Genomic DNA, 19,921 nt, shown 5'->3' with positions numbered 1-19,921 from the left:
CCCCAATGTTCACTTTAATCTCTATTGGGGAAAAACTTGAAAATTGAATGGAATGCAGTCATTGGTGTATTAGATGTATGCCCTCATACAGCCTGATGTAATTGTATTAAAATTAGGGTAATTTAGAATTGAAACTGCAAATGAGAAAATAGGTTATCCCTTTATTGATACAAATGCAAAAATTAAAAATAAAAATAAAATATACAACATACAATGGCAACAAAATACACCTTTGAAAATGAAATTGAAGAAAAACATACATAACAGACAGAATACCAATAACACACAGAATCATACACTATAAACATTCTGACAGCATTCAGACCATAAAGGGATCCCTTCAGGATTTATGTTTCTTCTTCTGATTTTTGCCTTTAAACATAGGTGATCTCAGGAACTGGGTGTCACTAAATTTGTCACCACGCCTCATTTTCCTACAAAGGGTAAATAAACACAAACAAAAACACATTAAAACATGGCCATGTTTCAGAACAATAAGCAATAATCAATCACATATTCATGAGAGTACTTACGAATTCAGAGCTGGTTCCTTGTAAGAGACACCGGCTTTCCTTCGACTCGATCGGCCAGATTCTACATCGGTCATCCAGTTTGTATTTGTTAAGCTTTTCATGGGTCTGCTCTCTGTGAATGTGTGATAAATACACATTAAACAAAAGCCTTACCCACTGAACCTGATTTTAGTAGTGATTTTTGACCAACCGCTGGCAGTAAGTCATGTTTTCTCATCTTTGCAATTATTAATGCACTGTTAATGTACAATGTTAATACAGCGATGCTGCAAAAAATGTAGTGGTGCTCACATGCCAATCAACTGCTTAATACCACATAACAAAGGTTAAAAAAACATACCTGGGGACAGGTTTGTCTTTGTTGCAGATGTCTCTTGATATATTTCCATGGCGATAGAGGGGCGCGTTGAAGGGGGACTTGATGCAGGGGTATCAACAGGGAAAGGGCTTGCACAATCAAAATCAAGAGATTCCCATGGAGGTCTCTCTTCTGTCAGTAATCCCATTTGTTGGCAGGGTGAGGCCTCAGATTTATTTGAGTTCTTCGGGTAAACAAATGTTTGTTGTTTAGGAAACAAACCGGATTTGGAGCTTGTTGACTTCAAAGCTGCCCCGTTGGTTGTAGGTATAATCTCTTCAGTGATGCAGTTTTTCTTGCTATTGGCCAATGGATCAGGGCATGTAGAAATAGCAAAAGTTCCTTTTCTTTTCAGTTTGTTATCAAGAGTTGGTTGATCTTTTGAGATGGCAGATACACTGCTAAAATGTATGGCATCACCCGTTATTGTTGATTGACTGCTTTCAGTGGATGGATGTACTGGTGGTTGATCTTGAATTTTCAAAGCCTTGTGGTAGTCAGCGCAATCATCAAGGTGCTGGGTGTTAACACATTGGAATTTATCCATACAGCAACTAGGGTCATGTTTATCCAAAACCTGATCTTCATCAAGCAACTTTTTACGTTTTCGGACGTTTCCTTGCCTCTTCTCCTGTGAAGATCCCTTCTGCTTTCTTGATTGCGTGGCTTTCTTCTCTTTAGATTTGGCTTTATGGGCTTTCTTTGCTTTCTTAGTGGTCACCAGTTCTTCATCTGCAAGGAAGTCACTGATCTTCCAGGGTTTAACCACCACAGGGGGCTCAGAAGAAACCTTAAGAGGGACCATGTCCTTCTCATCACAGTTTTTCAGAGTTTCTGTTGCAGTATCTGCATTGGTAGTATTTGGACCTACGAGTGTGCTTATAATCCGGATGCTCTCTTCTTGTTCGTCACCATCTACACTGAGGTCAAACCATTCGTTAAAATAGGATTTCCCCCCCTCAGTACCACCTCTGATACCTGCGTTAGGTGTGTTCTTTTCCCTCGTCTTCGCTCTAGTATCTCGATTTGTTGTAGAGAGTGAATCAGTTGTCTTACGTTTCTTGTTAGGGCTCCTCATCTGTGGAGACTCCATTAGAATCTTATCCTCCAATGCCTCATAACCAGAGTCCATGACTGTAACACAGTTTTCTTTCTGACCTGTAAATGCAGAGAGATCAGTCTTTTGCTTCTTTTTTAACGAAGCTCTCTCTGAGATGGTGTAAGTCCTTCGATTCAGTAAATTATTCCTCTGACGCTGTGGCAATACATCTGCTTTCATGTCATGCTGCACTTCTGTTGAATCCACTCCTGATGACGTGTTCTCTCCAGTGCCTCCAAGATCGTGTTTTCTTGGGTCAGGCATTTTTGAGAGGTCCCCAGTACCTTTATGGGAACTAATAGTCAATGTGCTGTTTTTCCGCTTAGTGAAATGTGTTTTTCTGCACGGAATCACAAAGTCAGTCTCCCCGTTTCCAGTCTGCACTGTAGATTCAACATCTATTTTGGCATTGTGAGTACTCAGCTGCAGCTCCAATGATGTGTCCCGCATTTCAGTTAGTACAACAGCCGCTGATGCTTTCTCGATCACCTCAGCTTTGCCAAGTCCTGCGTCGAATGGGTGCTCTGCATTTGGTGTTGAGGAACTTGGCTCTTCATCTTTTCCTGTAATATTCTTATGACTGCTCCGACTTTTGGTGGTCTTGGTGCCTACAGTTTCTATTGGGGCAACACTGGCAATGACGGTCATGTCCATTTCTGTGCTGCAAACCAATGTTTGCTGATGAATTGCTTCCTCTTCGACATGTTCTTTTTGCTTACTTGAAAGACGCATGGGCAATAAGCAGTCAGATGATGCAACAGAACTGATAGATTTGCGCAGATCAAACGGAGGCCTTAAGTCCTGTTTAGTGTTAATGGTCAACAGAGAGGCACTCTTGGATGCAACCTTGGAGTCCCTTGGTGGTTTGTCATGTGCTTGCATAGAACTTCCAAACATCTCTCTCTCCATCTCATCTGGTTACAAACAGAAATTGATCTAACTGTTAACTGACATTCTTTAAATGCTGTTTTTCATTGTCACTGAAACACTGAAATTATGTCTTCTTAATCATAAAAAGTTAACCAAATGTAACTTTAAAAATAGTAGTTCACTATGATGGGTCCGTAGATAAATTCAGGTTTGTTTATGCGTGTATCTGCATAAGTGCAATATACAATATTGACAATAACACATTGGTCACTTACTTACTAACACTTACTAACCTAATTTGTATACTCACTTTCCACAGACAATAACAAACAGTCAGAAACCTGAATTCATCAAAAGGTAAAATAATAAACAAATCAGTTCTTACATACCATCAGCATGGTCCGAGTCTGCATTTTCACAAAAACTGTCCTAAACACCATGAAACAGACAAAATAGCCATTAATGTCTATACTTTCCAATAGTTTAAATTAACATTTAATTTAACTGAGTAACACCAATTTTCTTACATTTTCATTGTCCAACACGTTGGTTGCCTTGTCAATGCTCTTGATAGAGGTCTTGTAGAAATTTTGAATGATGGCAAACTGCAGTGAGAAGTACATCACACAGTTTTATTTCTAGGCATATCACTGTGCATTCCTGTTTGTGTTTAGTCACACTTAAAACTCGTAAAACACGCTTAAACAAAAATATCTTTCAGATAGCACTCACACCAACCACGCTTAACAACAAGCTCTTTCATTGATTCTCACCAATTCCTTTTTCTGATGCCGCTGATGGGCAAGATCAAATTGCAGAGCAAGGATACGTTGCCGCAGTAATATAGTCTCTTGAAAAAACTGTCTGGTCTTCTCACTCTGATTTGCCAGGGCTCTGGCCAAGGCCTTATTGTTGCTTTTCAGTGAAACCTTGAAAAATGAGGATGTATCTGGAGGATGACAAATCACACAGAGGTTACCAAATTCTTTAACTTTATCCATGCCCGTGTTATTCTACAACAAATCAACAAACACTTAGAATATGAACATAACTTACTGAGTATTTTTGCCTTTATCTTACAGGCAAAAGCAGATGAAGGCTTAGCAGCACTATTTGGGGCCCGCGGCCTCTTCTCCGTCACCATGATAAACCAGGCTCACAGCAGACCTGTCACAACCAGAAAGCATAGACACGAATATGGATAAACACAGGATATACATCAAGTATAAATTACCCTTTGAATCCATGTAAAACATATAAAAGTTACTAGCAAACCTAAAGTTGCTAACAGACCTACGTTAACATCATAATACCAGAGAATGTCTAATAAGTAGACGGGCTCTGATCATACGTTATTACGTAGCATCGATACTACTTAGGTTGACGTAAAAAAAAAAAGTCTACCGTTACTGCGTTTTTGAAGAAAAGTGATTGGGTATATACTCCTAACACAGCAAACAGTAGAAACATTAGCAGTAGAAGCTAGGTGTTAAGTGTAATTGAAGGCACACGTAAAGTATATTTCTTACCTTTGATTTAAACGTAAACAATGAACTGCACGCTATCCAAATGGTGCCGCCGCCGTTTCGTCTCGAAAGTCTTACGTCTGTCCAATCATATTGTCGCAACTGCTTCATCACCACAGCAACCAACGTAAATTAATATGACAAGAGCAACTTATCGCCACCTTGTGTATTGGAGTGTGGCGCACACATATTTATGAGTTTCCCCTTTGTAGGGTTACTGTTACGCTAGTCCAAACATCAGTAATCTTTGTCTAGAAAGCTGTCGTCAGACAAGAAGTGCAAATTCATGGTTTCACGTGTAGGCTAGCGTATCTATTAAATCGACAGCGCTCTTTAATTTGTCGGCTCTGCTGTCACTTAGAAAAGGGTGACATCTTGTGGTGAATATTTGTAATGACATATTGCATTTTACTCCGACACTGATGGGGGCGATAAACAGCGTTACAACCTCAGCCACCATATGGTTCTTCCCTTGCTTAAACTGGACAGCTTGCAAGAGCCGGTATGATTATCAATATTTTAAATCAAGTATAATATATTGCAGTGTAAGTGAGTGATTCTGAGTGCCTTGTTTTTTGTGAATACTTTGGTTGATCAACAAAACAATAAGTTAGCTGCTGTGACCAGTTTATTCAAAATGCTGTCATCCTTCCCGTTTGGCGTGCTGGTACGTCGATGTTGGTAGCAATTCATTCAGTCTCAGTAAACGCCCCACATAGACGAACGTTTCTGTGCTTAAAAATCAATTTACGTCTTCAAAACGTAATTTTTTTTCGGGTGTGTTGTTGTCCCAGATATGTAGTGTAGCGTACGTCAAACATCGAATAAACTCGACTGCCACTATTACATTATTAGACACTTTATTTATGTTTATTATTTTACTGCTAATGCCGATGGCCTTTTAGATATCTACTTCGTGGTCACCCTTGATAACGTATCACTGTGCAAAGTATCAACAGTGACTTGTATGCTTTACTTTTTTGTACAGTTATATTCTCTATAGATGAAGACCGTGCAACCACCTGGAGGAAAAAGTGATGCAGCTAGAAGAGATGTCACGTCCTGGGTGTCAGTCTGCCCTGGTGGCCTTTGGCAGGTACAGAGGAAGTGGACAGTAGAGAGAAAGAAGGGGTTTGTGACCCCTGTCCTAGGCTCAGTGTGCAAAGTCAGGGTGCACTGCAAAGGAAGCCCTGAAAAAGATCCACCAGCACAGCAGTCTGACCAGAGTGTAGAGTCAACAAGCCCCTCTGCAGTGCAGGCTACCTCCTACCCTCGCACGCCGGAGGCTGTTCTGCAGATTCCTTTGGAGGAATGGGTCCAGGTGCGGGTTGGGGAAGGCCAGTGTGATGTCATAGAGGCGTGTCTGGACGGTATGAAAGCAGAGGAGATGTGTGAGGTAAGTGAAAAGCAGGTACAGTCACACTCACACACATACACCACAGTCATACATCTCAGTCTCTTAATATACAGTATAAGACATACAGTGTAAGTACACATTGTGGGCTTGCATGCAAGTTTTTAAAAAACATTTTTTGTTCTTGTCTCAGTTTCAAGTGATGCCCTTTAATAAGGACTCAACGCCCAAGATAAGTGGTTCCAGCTCACAGTCAGAGGATCAAGACGCCAGCAAAGGGGAATGTACATCATACCAGTACATATTAGAGCTCCATTCTTTTACCCCTGGCAAAGAATCATGGGAGATGACGTCTGGTGAGAAGTGGACATGGGTGAAGTCGCACAAAGAGAGGGGCGGACAGCGGTTTGGGAAGGGGGATATGTGGGGGGCATCAGACAGCTACTGCAGGGCAATGAAGCTGCTTATCACCTTAACAGAAAGGAGGAATGGAAAGAAGGACAGTAAGAATGATGACAAAGAGGAACAAGGTCATACTGAAGCAAGCTCATTGGCTGCCATAGAGGAAAGTAAAGAAGGACACAGTAAAGAGTTGGAGGCAGCCACCGAGCAGGACCATGTCCCCACAGAGGACGAGTACACAGGCTTGAAAGCAGATCTTCACTCCAACCTCTCCCTCTGCCAGCTGAAGCTAAACCAGCCTGCCAAAGCCAGGGCCAGCAGCTTGAACGCCACCCAGCTGGACCCAGCAAGTACCAAGGCCTGGTATCGACTGGGTCAGGCCAGCCTACTGGTCGGAGAGCTGCAGGATGCCCGTCAGGCTTTTGAGAAAGTTCTAGAAATTCAGCCCAACTCGGCGTCTGCCCGACAGGCTTTGAAACAAGTGAACATGAAGGAGAAAGAAGTGGACAACAAGCTAGGTCAAAGATTAAGCAAGATGTTCACTTAATGTCTTTGTGGTTTGTAACTGGGAATCGCTTGAAGTCTTGTCATTGTGTCTTATGGATATTCCTGAAATATGATTATGTAATGTATATGACAGACAAGTCTAGCTAATGCAAAAATCTTAGTTCCAAGTTCACTACTCCAGCAATGACACTGTAAAATGTAGCCAGAATAATTTTTACACATACATTTTTTTTCTGGGTGAAAATTGTACAGGCTTTGATTGTGTGTGTGTGTGTGTGTGTGTGTGTGTGTGTGTGTGTGTGTGTGTGTGTGTGTGTGTGTGTGTGTGTGTGTGTGCGCGAGTGTGAGAGAGAGAGAGAGAGTGTGAGTGAGAGAAAGAGAGTGAGAGTCTCTGTGGTGTATGATGTTCCAAGGCTCATTGGAAAGCATCCCAGATAACAGAATGTCAAGTAAAGAATATATATGCCACTCTTCCATTGTAACATTATTTCATGATTATAATGACTGAAGAATCTCATCCTACATACATTACATGTAAATAATCTTTGATGTTGATCATAATGATCACGGACAAAGTACAGTACAAGTCGAGTTTAAAAACAGTCGTCTCCAGTAATGTTACCGATAGATGGCGATCCAGCACAGTAACTTTGAGTAGCTAGCTAACTAACTCCACATGTGCTTGCTTCAAGTTGACCTAGTGATCGAGAAAGAAGAATTTGTAAGAGGGAGATTCTAAATCGGTAAGTAGGCTACTATTAAAATTTTAATAAAACTAAACATTTTATCAGTTTAAAACAAATCGTATGTCCATCAAGTTACAGTTATAGTATTTGCTGAAGTTCTTCGAAACATGAAAAAAAGGATCAAGAATGGGAGAGCTAGCGTTAGCTAACTTACTTGCAAGCTAACATCTGACTCGGCATGACTTAACTGGAAAATGCTTTACAGATACGGAGAAGGTTAAGTAAAATGGTATGTAGAACGGCCAACTTTGCGGTGTGGAGACTGACATGGGAAAGCTAACGTAAACGTTTATTAGTTTTGCACAGTTAACATTAGGTATAATATTCACAGGGCAAGTAGGCTACAACCCTGTTGCCAAAAAAATGTCAAATGGAAATAAAAACAGAATAATCTGCAAATCTCGTAAAATAACATATTTAGTGGCAACAAGGACATATATTAAATGTTGAAACTGACTAATTGTATTATTTAATTTCAAATACAGGAGATATGTAATTCACACAACAGCCAATCAAAAACCAAGCATATGTACTGTCAAAAACAAACCCTTGATGAGGGCACCAACAAATAGGCTACCAGCAAATTCAGCAATCAGCAAAAGGAGGAACATTTCACAACTAATTAAGTTAACTGGCACAGTGGCACCATGAAGAGTATTTGACAGATGCAGAGGTCTCTTAGAAAAAAATATGCAGAGATATTCATCACTGTGAAAACCCGTGTAGGCAAGTCATGAAATAATAGAAGAATAATGCTCCTTGTGTGAAATCATTCATGGAAAACCTATTCATGGGTTTCATCAGGTCCCTTGCCACAGGTGTATAAAATCAAGCACCATGGAGTCTGCATTCATAAACTAGGTGCTTGATTTTATACCTGTGGCAAGGGAATGTTTCTTTAAAGAAAATCAGTGTGTGGGCTCAGGCAAACTTCTATGGCCAGAGACAGTTTATAACGCGAGAAGATTCATAACAGGGTAATTTATTATCAACCGTCTAGCCAAACTGTATTCTGCACAGATTACAACAGTATGGCTCCATAGTAGAAGAGTCCAGGGGCTAAAATGGCCTGCCTGCAGTCCAGACCTGTCACATACATCATGGAATGAAAAACATGGATAAGTGGACTCCAGACTGTTGAGCATCTGAAATCCTATATCCGGAAAGAATGAGACATTTCATTCTCAAAAGTCCAGCAACTGGTTTCTTGAGTTTCCAAAAATCACAGCATTCCGTTTTTATTTATTATTCACAGCGTCCCTACTTTTTTGGAAAAGGGACTGTAGGAATGTTATGTACATTATATAGTAGTCATGGCCAAATGTTGAACCCGAAGATAACCTCTATGTAAATCTATAGGCTATCATGGGGATGGTAGTCACAGAGTATATCACGATACCATGCTATTACAATACCTATAGCTTACAATAAGAATGGTGTTACAATACTCAGTACATTGCAAGACGGTCGTCTACAATAAATCATGACATATGTTAGGGAAGAACAAAACTGGTAAAAAGGCAAAAAGCAGTAACATTTATTAATATATTGGTCAGATTAATATAATTGTAAGTGTTTGGGGGAGGGGGGCGCGGGGTGCTGATTCTGGATAACCTGAATGGTATGCGAACACTGTAAATGAGAAATTAATCTTTAACCCTCTTGAGTCTGAAATGATGGAAGATTAATTTATTTCTAGTGACAAATATATATTTGTATCAATATTTCAACCTTTCAATTAGTTACTGTATAATATACAAACCTCTGACCAAGTCACTATTAACACCTCTATCCCTTGATTGCTGCAACCCAGATAGTTTGCCGTGATCGTATAGTGATTAGTACTCTGCGTTGTGGCCGCAGCAACCCCGGTTCGAATCCGGGTCACGGCAGTGCCTTAGTGAGACACTGGATGTGTTTTTAAATAACTACACTTAGCATGATATGTCACAGGAGATTGACAAAATTTGATCAGTTAAAATCAGAGCAGTGATGCCACTTTTTTCAGTAACGAGTAATCTAACGCGCTACTATTTACAAACCAGTAATCAGATTAAAGTTACTTATCTAAGTTACTGTGCGTTACTATTTTTGTCATTTTCCTAAATAAAAAGATATATTCTTTGCTTTCTTCTTGTCTTGGGGATTAATGTCATGTAGGCTATGCTCACGTTTTCAGCATGAGGACAATTCACGTGCAGCGACACAAACGAAAACAACAATGGAGGGAGAGAGAGAGAGATGCACATTTCATCAGTCATTACTTTGAGTTTGTGTCAGCTAAACATGACAACATTAAGGTACATTGTACGTTCTGTGCTGGCGACAAAGTGCTGTCTAGCTAGACATCCCAAGTCTCCCGAACTTTTGGGAGTCTCCCACATATTGATAGCGGCTTCCTGACGCCCGCAAATTACATAAAATCTCCCGGAACCTAGAGCGAACAAGAGCACGCAAGCCAGACCGGACTTCAAATCAAAGATTCTAGTTTAATGCGCACACAAAGGAGAGGGAGAGAGAGAGGAGTGGTGCGTTTCTGCCTGAAGCGCATCCAAGACAGAGAGCATCCTGGTCTGTTTTGATAAAAAATCCACCAATCCGTTTTCAGTGTAAGTGCTTATATCTCTTTTCTCCCAAACATAATTAATCAGTTCAGTCAGTGTATCTAGGAACAGAAGCGTCATGGCAGCGTCAGTGCCCCTCAAAAAGGAAGATTTAAGACCCATTTCACATCAGACTACACAAAAGTGTACCCAATTGTCTCAAAAGATTAAAACATAATGATAATCTTGCACACTGCACTGTTTGTAACAGCAACTTTAGCATTGCTCACTGCGGGTTAAATGATTGCAAAAGACTTGTTGAGGTGAGTTTAACAAGTGTAATTTCATTTGCATATTACTCAGGCCTATAGGCTACAAGATGGCTAGTTGCCAAGGCTACATGAAAAAAAATCTACATATTTTACTATAACAATTTCTATCAATAGGCCTTCCTTATTTGGTGTACTTAGACATTATTGAACAAACATCTGAATTTCAGTATCTAAGTAGGTTAGGTTGGGATGTCTGCTATACATTGCTGTTAAAATGCACTTCCAGTATAGTGAGTATTGGCAAAACCGGTTATCATTTTTATGTTGAGGCGTTGGGGGTGTTGTCGGCAGCTGCTGAAAGTAACTAATAAAGTAACTTGTAATCTAACATAGTTACTTTTAAAATCAAGTAATCAGTAAAGTAACTAAGTTACTTTTTAAAGGAGTAATCAGTAATCAGTAATCAGATTACTTTTTCAAGGTAACTGTGGCAACACTGAATCAGAGTAACAAGTTTGACAATTAAATAATGACAAATTGAAGGCATCTTCACTGACATGTCATTGTCAACTAAGCAAAAGTTAAGAGAGATATAAAGAGAATTGTGATTTTTGACTCGGCAGTAATTCGGGTGTATCAGAGAATGTCTAATAAGGAGAGAACCTTCACTCTCGGAACTCTTCCGGTGTGGTACTGCATCTAGGGGCGCTCACGGGCGAGTCCAGAATGAATGGAGGTCTATGGAGCTGTACCCCTCAAAATCCACTTTTCTCGGGATATAATTTTTTTTCAAGTAATTTGAATATTGTATTCGAAAGGGGAGGCAAAGACAATACACTTGGTTGAGTATTATATTTTTTAAAGTCACTTAATTGTTCTAAAAAGCCTTTCAAACGTGCCAATGACGTCATTCATTAGCATGATCATAGCATAGCATAGCATCAATGCTAGCGCGTTATGGGCAACAACGACCCAACCTGTAAGAAAACGAAAGGACATGACTCCCGGATTATTTCACTTTTGATTGAAAATCCATATCTATTTTGCGAAAAATAAAATAAAATCTGAGGGTTTCAGTTGTTAAATAGGTGAAAACAACAAATGTAGCCATGTAGCTCCATAGGACCCCATGCATTTTGGACTCGCCCGCGATCGCCATCTAGGTGAACTCTGGTGAACTGCAGCCAAATTCGGTTTGTATGGGATTAAAGGAGAATTCCGGTGTGATATTGACCTAAAGTGTGTTGAAACATGATACCGAGTGTGAACGTATGTCTCATAGCCCATCTCGGCTTGTCCCCTGCACTCCAAAATCTGGCGCTAGTTAGCCGATGCTACCAACAGCTTTTTCAATTGTGGTGCTTCGGCATCGGGCTAGCCATGCAAATAAATCACTGTTTTACACCATTTACGAGGCTCAATGTATCTCCACACTTCATTGGTAGACTACCGAAGGCCCTGACATTTAAAACGAGACATTGAGAACTTTTAAAAAGCACTGGTAGTTTACTTACAAGACGATTTATACAGACAGTATCTTCACGAAGTTTAGCGTTTGCAGCCATCTTGAATTTAGTCACGATAAGTAGAGCGACGAGTAAGAATGAACAGGTATGATAAGGGATCAGATTCCAAAAATAATTCAGTGGAAATGCATGGATTCCAGTTGTTGCTACTGTAAGAAACTGGAATCCATGCATTTCCACTGAATTATTTTTGGAATCTGATCCCTTATCATACCTGTTCATTCTTACTCGTCACTCGACTTATCGTGACTAAATTCAAGATGGCTGCAAACGCTAAACTTCGTGAAGATACTGTCTGTATAAATCGTCTTGTAAGTAAACTACCAGTGCTTTTTAAAAATTCTCAATGTCTCGTTTTAAATGTCAGGGCCTTCGGTAGTCTACCAATGAAGTGTGGAGATACATTGAGCCTCGTAAATGGTGTAAAACAGTGATTTATTTGCATGGCTAGCCCGATGCCGAAGCACCACAATTGAAAAAGCTGTTGGTAGCATCGGCTAACTAGCGCCAGATGTTGGAGTGCAGGGGACAAGCCGAGATGGGCTATGAGACATACGTTCACACTCGGTATCATGTTTCAACACACTTTAGGTCAATATCACACCGGAATTCTCCTTTAATAGAGAGTGGGGAGGCTCTCCTTAGAAGGGCTCTTGGTGTATCCACTTAAATGTACTATCTGTCTACAAATGGATAACTGGTCACAGGGCATCATTACAGGGCTTGGTCATACTCCTGACACTCCCATTTCGAAGTATCCCCCAAGTAGTATGCCGTGATCGTATAGTGGTTAGTACTCTGCGTTGTGGCCGCAGCAACCCCGGTTCGAATCCGGGTCACGGCAGGGATAAATCCCTGACACGGCATGGGGCGAATTTTTTGGCACGGGTGGGTTTTTGAAGAACTCCAATGTGTTAGGAGATAGTGGCCACACACCTTTTGAGATTGTATTGTGGTTCTGTTTCACAGCATCATTGCCAAAAAGTTCACAGTTGATTAAAACCACACAAATAAACACGTTACTTCAAGGATATGCAATTTTACTTAAAGGTTGTATCAGCGATGGCGGGGTAAAGTCACTTCTGTTGACGTTCAAACAAAACAGAGAGCTAGCTCGCTACTCCCCCCTTGCAATTGAAACTCTCCTGAACCCCCCCCCCCCCTCTCTCAGGAGGATTTGTCACCGCTGAAGTCAAATTATGTTAGGTGCTTCTACATCAACTGCTAACCGACAGGAAATGAAAACAAAAGTTTAGCGATAATTTTGCAATGTTTTGCTGTATGTTTAACTGCTGTCGGTAAAAATGAATAGGCCTATGCATGACGGTGAGGTTATGTAGGCAATCTCTTTCGAAAGATAAGGGACGTCTATCGCCATCAAGAGGTAGGCCTACGTGTGTTTTTTGTCTCGTACCTGTACTCTCGCTGTTACGATAGCAAAATGCCGAAACCCGGGATCGAACCAGGGACCTTTAGATCTTCAGTCTAACGCTCTCCCAACTGAGCTATTTCGGCGTGATCTGCGTATGTACCGGAAGTAATTAAATCCCGTCACAGCGGGACGACCTGTGAGTACCTCCAGAGAAATTTGGTACTTAAAAGGTTAAAAAGGTCTAGATTCCGCCCTTGCCACTTCCAAGGGGGCAATATCTGAATAGTCTATGCATCTTCAGTGCTATAAAATTTTATTTTTATGATTTATCTTATTAAACAACCATAGTATCTATGGGAACAACTATGATGCTGATAATGGAACTCTCTTGAAACTGCTGGGCCAGACTCCCTCCCTGGAGTAAGTCGGTGTTAAGTGCCTTGCTCAAGGGCATCACTTAATTTAGCGTTTTTAACATGCCCCGAGTATAAATACCAAACTGCAGCATCATTCAATGCTCTTCTTAATAAATTAAAGACCTGTTCATATGATGCTTGTTGAGTCTCAGGAAAACTCATTGGTGGCAGTATGAAAATTATTTCAGATTTTATTTAGAAACAATGACAGTACAAAACAACTATCTAACTTTTCAATATTAATGGAATGATCTGATAGTCAAACTTTTGTGCATCATATTTTAAAAGTTTTGAACTTATGAACATATTATTCCAGAACATACCATTTCATGTAATAAATTCAGGAAAAAGGGCTTAGCAGCAGTTTTGTCACTAGGCATATTATTAACATATCCCTGATACACCATTTAAAACAATACAGTCTAAGGGACACCATCTTGGATGGACTGTAAGGCTAAATTAACAGTTCTCATCTCTAATTAGCCTTGTGCTTTCTGGACTGAGATGTTGTTTTGTCTGAAATGGCTTGAACAGCTGAGAGCTGACGCCATGCATCCACAATTAGAGCAAACGGGATGACTATCCAGAGGCCGTTCATGAAGACAAAGTAGAACCAGAAGTAGATGGGATGTCCATGCTCGCTGTGCATGTAGCCATCTCTGTGTTCTGTGTAAAAGTAGAGTATGTCCCCATACAGCTGACCTGTGTGAAACATGGAAAGTCACAGGATTAATTTCGATCCCTTCAATGTAATTATATTATTTATATTTTTTTAATGAAAGCTACTAACATTGAGAACAAAGGGAGGCACATCTGCATTGTAAAATCTGCAGGAGCCTTTTAATAAAATCAGCCACGAATGATCATTTGACATGATTATTTTCAGGAAGGATGTGTTTTAACTAAGCTCAACAAGCCTTCTGAGGCGTGTTAGTTCTTACCAAGAGAGATGATGAGCTGGAGCACATAACGATAGGGCCGATTATATAGGAACGCCAGCACAACCCATAGGCTGAAGGGGCCCCACAAGCAAGCCGTCACTGTCTCCATGCAGACGGTGAAGTTATCGGCTCTGAGGAGACAGACACAGCGTCATATGCATAACTAGCTGGTGCCATGTTTAATACAACTATGACTGTAAATTACATGTGAAAAATACTTTGGTTATTTGAGCTTTTTGAGACTTTGATCACGTCTATGACCAAAATGCAAACACTGTGTAAAACTGCCAATACCGTGCAACACTTACATGATGTATCGGCTGTCGCCTTTAGCATACTCTTTCCCTGTGAAATACATTTGAAAAATATATTAAGAATTTTGCATTTGACATTCACTGACACTCTTTTCCCCCTAAAGGCATGAGGATGATGTGGCGCCAGTAGATGAGTCTGACTTACACAGCTGTGAAAGGAAGCTTTGGTCTGAGATAATGACTGGATAAAAAAAGGCAAACCATCCTTCAATGACTCCATGGATGAAGCCACAGACAGTAAACCAACAGAGAGCTAACCGTCTCCCAGCACTGAGCCTCTGTCCTGCCACCTGCTTCCCAGTCAAGGCCCAGATACTCAACAGCAATACCCCAGACACAGAAAAGAGGAAGACCAGGATTTCTGTCATGGACCGGTCATTAGGAACATAAGTGGGAAGGGACAGGTTACGCGGCCAGTATGGATGGTTTGTGGATAGGCTCGATCCTGTTTCTTCCATCATCTGTCAAATGACAGGAAAGGTATGGTGTGTTATGCAAAATAAATATTTAGTTGTCTAAATGTATGTTTTGAAAAGGTTCTACAATACATTATTATAAAATGCATTATAACGTTGTAGACAACGTGAATATGCAGGCTAGTCCTTAGTATCCTACGTTAGTTTTTGACTGCAGTGACATTATAGCCTATTCGGACTCGTTTACTTCACTTACGTTTGCAGTTGGCGGAGATGGCTCCACTTGCAGCTACAACTGATGTCGATATAGTGAAAAATCACTGACGCTTACCTGCAGTGGCAATTACGTGAACATTAATATACAGAAACTTTACTGTTTTCAGAACATATCGCGCCGCTATTCCTTTCCTATCTACTGTTGTAACGCCATGTGATATAAGCGGCCAATCAGGAGCAAAGGACGCATCTGCGCGATACAGACGATAGGGTTTTGAGGTTTGTCATTGGATGACTGTCTCGGAACATGGGTATCGTCATAGGTAGTTGCAACACAGGATACTCCTCCATCGAGGACTTTTACGGAAATCATACATAGAAGCACATTCTCTGATAGAAGTATGAATTTATATATATCTTTGAAATTTGTTTATAATCTGCAAATGTTCAAAAGAACATTTTTTATTAAATTCAAAAGGTAAAAAATTCACCCCATGCCGTGTCAGGGATTTATCCCTGCCGTGACCCGGATTCGAACCGGGGTTGCTGCGGCCACAACGCAGAGTACTAACCACTATACGATCACGGCGAGCTACTGGGGTTGATATGTGCCATTGCGGAAAGTATGTACATAAATGGAATAGAATACATGAGGTCAAATCTTGTCTGGAAGTATGGCTGTGGAACAAATGATTTGTTGATCAATGATAAACTCAACATGATTTGTTAAGAATGTATATTTATTTTGTGGATAAGGAAAAATTACAGTGGTGTAGATTTACTCACAGTCAGGCAATGGAGCAGAAAGTCATGCAGTGTTTTAACTTCACTCGAAAGTTACCGTTTCTGTGCTGACAGAGCTATGTCGATTATTCAAGTCTGGAGAAGTGGCTGAAAGATAGATAGATAGATAGATATAAACATATAACTAAACTCCACTGTACAATAAAGACAGTAGAAGATAAGATAAGAAACTAACAAAACTAAATACTAAATACACTATATAAGTTAAATTAAGAAAGTCCAATGTGCTTGAGGGTGATCAAGCATAAGACGCTTGTAGTGATAGGGCCAGGACTGGAGAGGTGCTAAAGGGAGTGAGTGTCATGGTGAAGGTGCAAATGAGTGAAATGAGTAAGTGCAAAAAGTACGTGTTAGATCTTGTGAGCTAACCTGAAATCTAGACAGCCAACACAAAATATAAGATAATGGAATATAGAAAATAGCTATAAGTAGTCGTCGTTTCATCTTATTTTTATAGTCCCATATGGTCTAGCGGTTAGGATTCCTGGTTTTCACCCAGGCGGCCCGGGTTCGACTCCCGGTATGGGAATGACTATTTTTTTTTCTCGTCCTTGACAGCATTGTCTTTACTTGTAGGCAATTTGTTTTTTTATGGAATTGGTAAATGCTATCATATAGTAATATTGACAAATTTCAGCTAAATGCATGGATGCCCTCCTCAGTGAATAATTAGCCCTACCAGATATATAAGCAAGCCTACTAACCTTATTCAATCAATGATGAATAGCATTAAATATCCAACTATGTTTATCAGGGCATGATTCATTGTGCTTTATTTTTAAAACTTAACTTTATTTGTCTGTATGACCTATACCACGGAAACACAAAAATACCCTGTAGGTCTGTTTAGTAGGCCTACGTCATGTGGCACATGATCTAAAACGCGGAAGTGGCCCATGATCACTGCACAGTTGAGGATAAAAGAAGAGAATATAAACCAACGAATAGAGATCGTTCTAACTCTCCATGTAAAGTTTGTTTAGGTAAAGGTAACTATACATAGGATATCAGACTCCCTTCGTATTTCCGCGTGCAAAGGAGGGTAACCTCATTAGCTCTAGACGTAGCCATAAGACATTTAGCCAAGCTGCTTTTATATCCTACCCAACGTTAACGTTACTGTTGTTTCGTCTCGACTAAAAGGTGAAAATGGGATTGGATGTGAAAGAAGCTTCTCTCCATTTGGACCACAAACTGCTTAATCTAATGGACCAGTTGGAGGATTTGGAGGAAAAAAGAGAGAAACTAAACTCTCTAATCGAAGAGGTATTTGGTCAAATCTTTGAGGCAGTTCCTCTAGATTACGCGAAATGTAACGTAGCCTACCCATGAACCGCTACTCAACTATATTTACTTCAGATTTGTGCTGTGCATATTTGTGTTATAATCATACATGTTCTCTTGAAGGGTTGGTTCTCTCTCTCTAAAGCTCGATACTCTATGGGGAACAAACAAGTTTCAACATTACAGTATGCCAGCGAGATGATTCCTCTTGTTCGTGTTCACACCAAGTAAGTTGACCATCAGTGAGTCACATTTAGCAAACATTTCCAAAGTAAAGATCTTACAATATGTTGACATGTTATTGAGTGTATAATTGCTAAATCCCATAAACATAATTGACATGGAAATGAAATGCAGCAGATGACTGTCCCTTCTTGGCAAGCTGATTTCTTCAAAGAGGGTTGTTTCCTAGGATATCAATTAATATGTATAAATTTGACCCATGAACACATTTAATAGATGAGAGAAGGACTTGTTTAATGTCTTGTTGTCTTTATAGGAACAGTGATAAATCGTCATTACATCTTCTTTGAGTATTGTAGATCTGATGTGGTCAGGAGGGCAATACATTCAAAAAGGGGTATAAGTCAGATTGAAAAGAGGATCTTTTAGAAGCCATGCAACACCTGGTTGTATAGGGAACTGGACTGGGTTCCCCTTTTACTGACCGGTGTCACGCTATCTGACAAAATATTCTTTGGTCACCATTAGTCTTCAATTTTCGGTGCACGTTGACTTCGTCAGTCTACGTGAACTCCTGTACATCTGTAACTTGATTTAAGCTATCAAACATTTCATTTTGATAATACACTATTCCAGATGTTGAGATGTATGCACCAAGAATAAAACTAATAAATTGAATGGTTTTGGAGGAAACAACATGTATAATTTACCTTTGCAGATACTGTAATACCATAGTGACCTGGTGCGTCTAAGGTTTGGAGCAGAGCTGTAATTGGGAGAAATACCCGTCTATTGCTGGCATGCTGTCAATCATCATAATGTCCGTGTTTTATCACTCAGAGCCAGCCAGTGGTTGGGACAAACGCGGACACTCTAGCTTAAACTTTATTATCCTCTTGCCTGAGTGCCTCAGACCAGTTTAACAATACTAACAAAGTAGAATGCTGAAACTGACATCTCTGTGACCTGAAGTACACCTCAGTGACACCAAGCAAACTATATCTCTTTTATCGAACAGAATGCTTGACTCCGGAGAAGCCGAGTTTCAGACACAAAGGGAAGAGTTCCAAGTTGGAGGAGGAGATAGAGCTGGTGTGACTGTGGAAGACATAGGTCCAGAAGAGGAAGGCACTACGCTCAGAGATGGTAATGTTGCATTCATCGCAGTTCAATTTTGAATGAATAAGTGCCCTGCAAAGCATACTGACCTATTTTACTAAATTTGTTACACATAATGGGACATTCAACTTGCCACTTTTTTAGATGTATAAGCACTTAGGCAGCTATATTTGGTATGATTGTGCCAAATGTGTTAGTTTGTAGTGTTTAATAGGCCTGTGCACGACCAAAACAGATCCAAAAATGTATTATCTGGATGTGATTACCTGACCAGTGGTTGTTGATTCTGAATAATTTGTACAAGGAAAAAGCAAAATGCCTCAATGACCACATCTTGCTACATGATCCTTCGACTTGTTTCAATGATAGACTTGATTTTATGAATACTTTGATTGTACTCAGGACTCAGAAGACGAGGGCACAAGAAGCAAAATGAGCTTAAGGAAGAAGTGTCCAGTGGACAACAGAAGGAAACATCACACGAACCCAAAACAGACCACGCTGAACCCCAAGATCCTGTGAAATGGTTTGGTATCCTTGTTCCACAAAACCTAAAGCAAGCACAATCTTCCTTCAAGCAAGGTGAGACTGAATAATGGATATCAAACTGAAGTGAAGTCATAACTCTCTGTGTCTTATGGTTATCAAGCATTGTTTACAGTTGATGTGAAATGGACATGGGTTATGCAAAACTACATTCTCACTGAAGAAACGCTTGGTGTCGTTCTGGTAAACTGTCTAATAATTATATGTTGTTCTGACAGTGATTGAACTTGCAGCAGAGATTGCGGCCCTTCAGAGTGCAGTGCTGGCCTCCAGGGTCGAACTTCAGAAACTGGTGAAGGAAAAACAGAAGAGCTCTACCACAGGAGAAGCTAAAGAATGATGCTCCTATTATGGGACTGGTGGATCAATGATGAATCTCCCATTTTTATTGCCCCTAGTGTTCTAATCAGAAATTGTTGTTAGATGTGCTATTACATTTGCTGCTACATTTATAAGTTTAGTTGTATAAAATGTGATTATGTTTTTTGTCAATTGTGTTTTATTTATTATTATGTCATTAAGGTCCTGATTTCTGTAATATGAAGAACAAAATAAACTATTTCACATCCTGCCT

The 19,921-nt window shown here is 40.1% G+C and overlaps 4 protein-coding genes and 4 non-coding genes across 8 annotated transcripts; 4 read left to right on the top strand and 4 right to left on the bottom strand.

Annotated features, from left to right (window-relative positions):
* Window positions 1–201: 201 nt before the first annotated feature.
* On the bottom strand, window positions 202–4,443 carry sgo2 (shugoshin 2). The gene is made up of 8 exons (XM_076276019.1): window positions 4,390–4,443; window positions 3,917–4,027; window positions 3,634–3,809; window positions 3,388–3,465; window positions 3,250–3,289; window positions 874–2,904; window positions 534–645; window positions 202–434 (listed from the first exon to the last, which is right to left on the bottom strand). The coding sequence occupies exons 2-8, from the start codon at window positions 4,002–4,004 to the stop codon at window positions 341–343; spliced, it is 2,619 nt and encodes an 872-aa protein (XP_076132134.1). The 5' UTR covers window positions 4,005–4,027; window positions 4,390–4,443; the 3' UTR covers window positions 202–340.
* A 402-nt stretch (window positions 4,444–4,845) lies between these two features.
* Window positions 4,846–7,122, top strand: fkbpl (FKBP prolyl isomerase like). The gene is made up of 3 exons (XM_076276181.1): window positions 4,846–4,888; window positions 5,375–5,782; window positions 5,934–7,122. The coding sequence occupies exons 2-3, from the start codon at window positions 5,390–5,392 to the stop codon at window positions 6,687–6,689; spliced, it is 1,149 nt and encodes a 382-aa protein (XP_076132296.1). The 5' UTR covers window positions 4,846–4,888; window positions 5,375–5,389; the 3' UTR covers window positions 6,690–7,122.
* A 5,386-nt stretch (window positions 7,123–12,508) lies between these two features.
* Window positions 12,509–12,580, top strand: trnah-gug (transfer RNA histidin (anticodon GUG)). Its single transcript has one exon. It is a non-coding gene; the product is annotated as a tRNA-His (tRNA).
* A 598-nt stretch (window positions 12,581–13,178) lies between these two features.
* Window positions 13,179–13,251, bottom strand: trnaf-gaa (transfer RNA phenylalanine (anticodon GAA)). The gene has a single exon. It is a non-coding gene; the product is annotated as a tRNA-Phe (tRNA).
* Window positions 13,252–13,697: 446 nt separating this feature from the next.
* Window positions 13,698–15,614, bottom strand: ebp (EBP cholestenol delta-isomerase). Its single transcript, XM_076275950.1, has 5 exons — window positions 15,452–15,614; window positions 14,925–15,240; window positions 14,774–14,810; window positions 14,466–14,596; window positions 13,698–14,226 (listed from the first exon to the last, which is right to left on the bottom strand). Exons 2-5 carry the CDS (start codon window positions 15,238–15,240, stop codon window positions 14,000–14,002), a joined length of 711 nt encoding a protein of 236 aa, XP_076132065.1. The 5' UTR covers window positions 15,452–15,614; the 3' UTR covers window positions 13,698–13,999.
* A 314-nt stretch (window positions 15,615–15,928) lies between these two features.
* Window positions 15,929–16,000, bottom strand: trnah-gug (transfer RNA histidin (anticodon GUG)). Its single transcript has one exon. It is a non-coding gene; the product is annotated as a tRNA-His (tRNA).
* A 672-nt stretch (window positions 16,001–16,672) lies between these two features.
* trnae-uuc (transfer RNA glutamic acid (anticodon UUC)) lies at window positions 16,673–16,744 on the top strand. Its single transcript has one exon. It is a non-coding gene; the product is annotated as a tRNA-Glu (tRNA).
* Window positions 16,745–17,099: 355 nt separating this feature from the next.
* Window positions 17,100–19,918, top strand: vma22 (vacuolar ATPase assembly factor VMA22). The gene is made up of 6 exons (XM_076275699.1): window positions 17,100–17,198; window positions 17,359–17,481; window positions 17,623–17,726; window positions 18,701–18,828; window positions 19,204–19,383; window positions 19,566–19,918. Exons 2-6 carry the CDS (start codon window positions 17,365–17,367, stop codon window positions 19,685–19,687), a joined length of 651 nt encoding a protein of 216 aa, XP_076131814.1. The 5' UTR covers window positions 17,100–17,198; window positions 17,359–17,364; the 3' UTR covers window positions 19,688–19,918.
* Window positions 19,919–19,921: the final 3 nt, after the last annotated feature.

The sequence above is a fragment of the Alosa pseudoharengus genome, unplaced genomic scaffold (assembly GCF_046254945.1).
Source record: "Alosa pseudoharengus isolate Yale_2024_CS ecotype anadromous, Long Island Sound unplaced genomic scaffold, YU_APseudo_1.1 YU_APseudo_1.1_scf_9, whole genome shotgun sequence".
Lineage (NCBI taxonomy): Eukaryota > Metazoa > Chordata > Actinopteri > Clupeiformes > Clupeidae > Alosa > Alosa pseudoharengus.
The sequence above is the reverse complement of the archived record's forward strand: the minus strand, read 5'-3'. Positions and strand labels throughout refer to the sequence as shown.

What these genes read in the sequence shown, in the direction of transcription:
- vma22 (XM_076275699.1), top strand. Translation starts at nt 17,365, where the DNA reads ATGGGATTGGATGTGAAAGAAGCTTCTCTCCATTTGGACCACAAACTG. An exon ending in CTTGTTCGTGTTCACACCAA is followed by an intron (nt 17,727 to 18,700) that starts GTAAGTTGACCA and finishes TTTATCGAACAG; the next exon opens with AATGCTTGACTCCGGAGAAG. An exon ending in ACAATCTTCCTTCAAGCAAG is followed by an intron (nt 19,384 to 19,565) that starts GTGAGACTGAAT and finishes TTGTTCTGACAG; the next exon opens with TGATTGAACTTGCAGCAGAG.
- fkbpl (XM_076276181.1), top strand. Translation starts at nt 5,390, where the DNA reads ATGAAGACCGTGCAACCACCTGGAGGAAAAAGTGATGCAGCTAGAAGA. An exon ending in AAGCAGAGGAGATGTGTGAG is followed by an intron (nt 5,783 to 5,933) that starts GTAAGTGAAAAG and finishes TTCTTGTCTCAG; the next exon opens with TTTCAAGTGATGCCCTTTAA.
- sgo2 (XM_076276019.1), bottom strand. Translation starts at nt 4,004, where the DNA reads ATGGTGACGGAGAAGAGGCCGCGGGCCCCAAATAGTGCTGCTAAGCCT. An exon ending in GATAAAGGCAAAAATACTCA is followed by an intron (nt 3,810 to 3,916) that starts GTAAGTTATGTT and finishes GTCATCCTCCAG; the next exon opens with ATACATCCTCATTTTTCAAG. An exon ending in AGACTCGGACCATGCTGATG is followed by an intron (nt 2,905 to 3,249) that starts GTATGTAAGAAC and finishes GTTTGTAACCAG; the next exon opens with ATGAGATGGAGAGAGAGATG.
- ebp (XM_076275950.1), bottom strand. Translation starts at nt 15,240, where the DNA reads ATGATGGAAGAAACAGGATCGAGCCTATCCACAAACCATCCATACTGG. An exon ending in AAGCTTCCTTTCACAGCTGT is followed by an intron (nt 14,811 to 14,924) that starts GTAAGTCAGACT and finishes TGTATTTCACAG; the next exon opens with GGAAAGAGTATGCTAAAGGC. An exon ending in CCAGCTCATCATCTCTCTTG is followed by an intron (nt 14,227 to 14,465) that starts GTAAGAACTAAC and finishes TGTTTCACACAG; the next exon opens with GTCAGCTGTATGGGGACATA.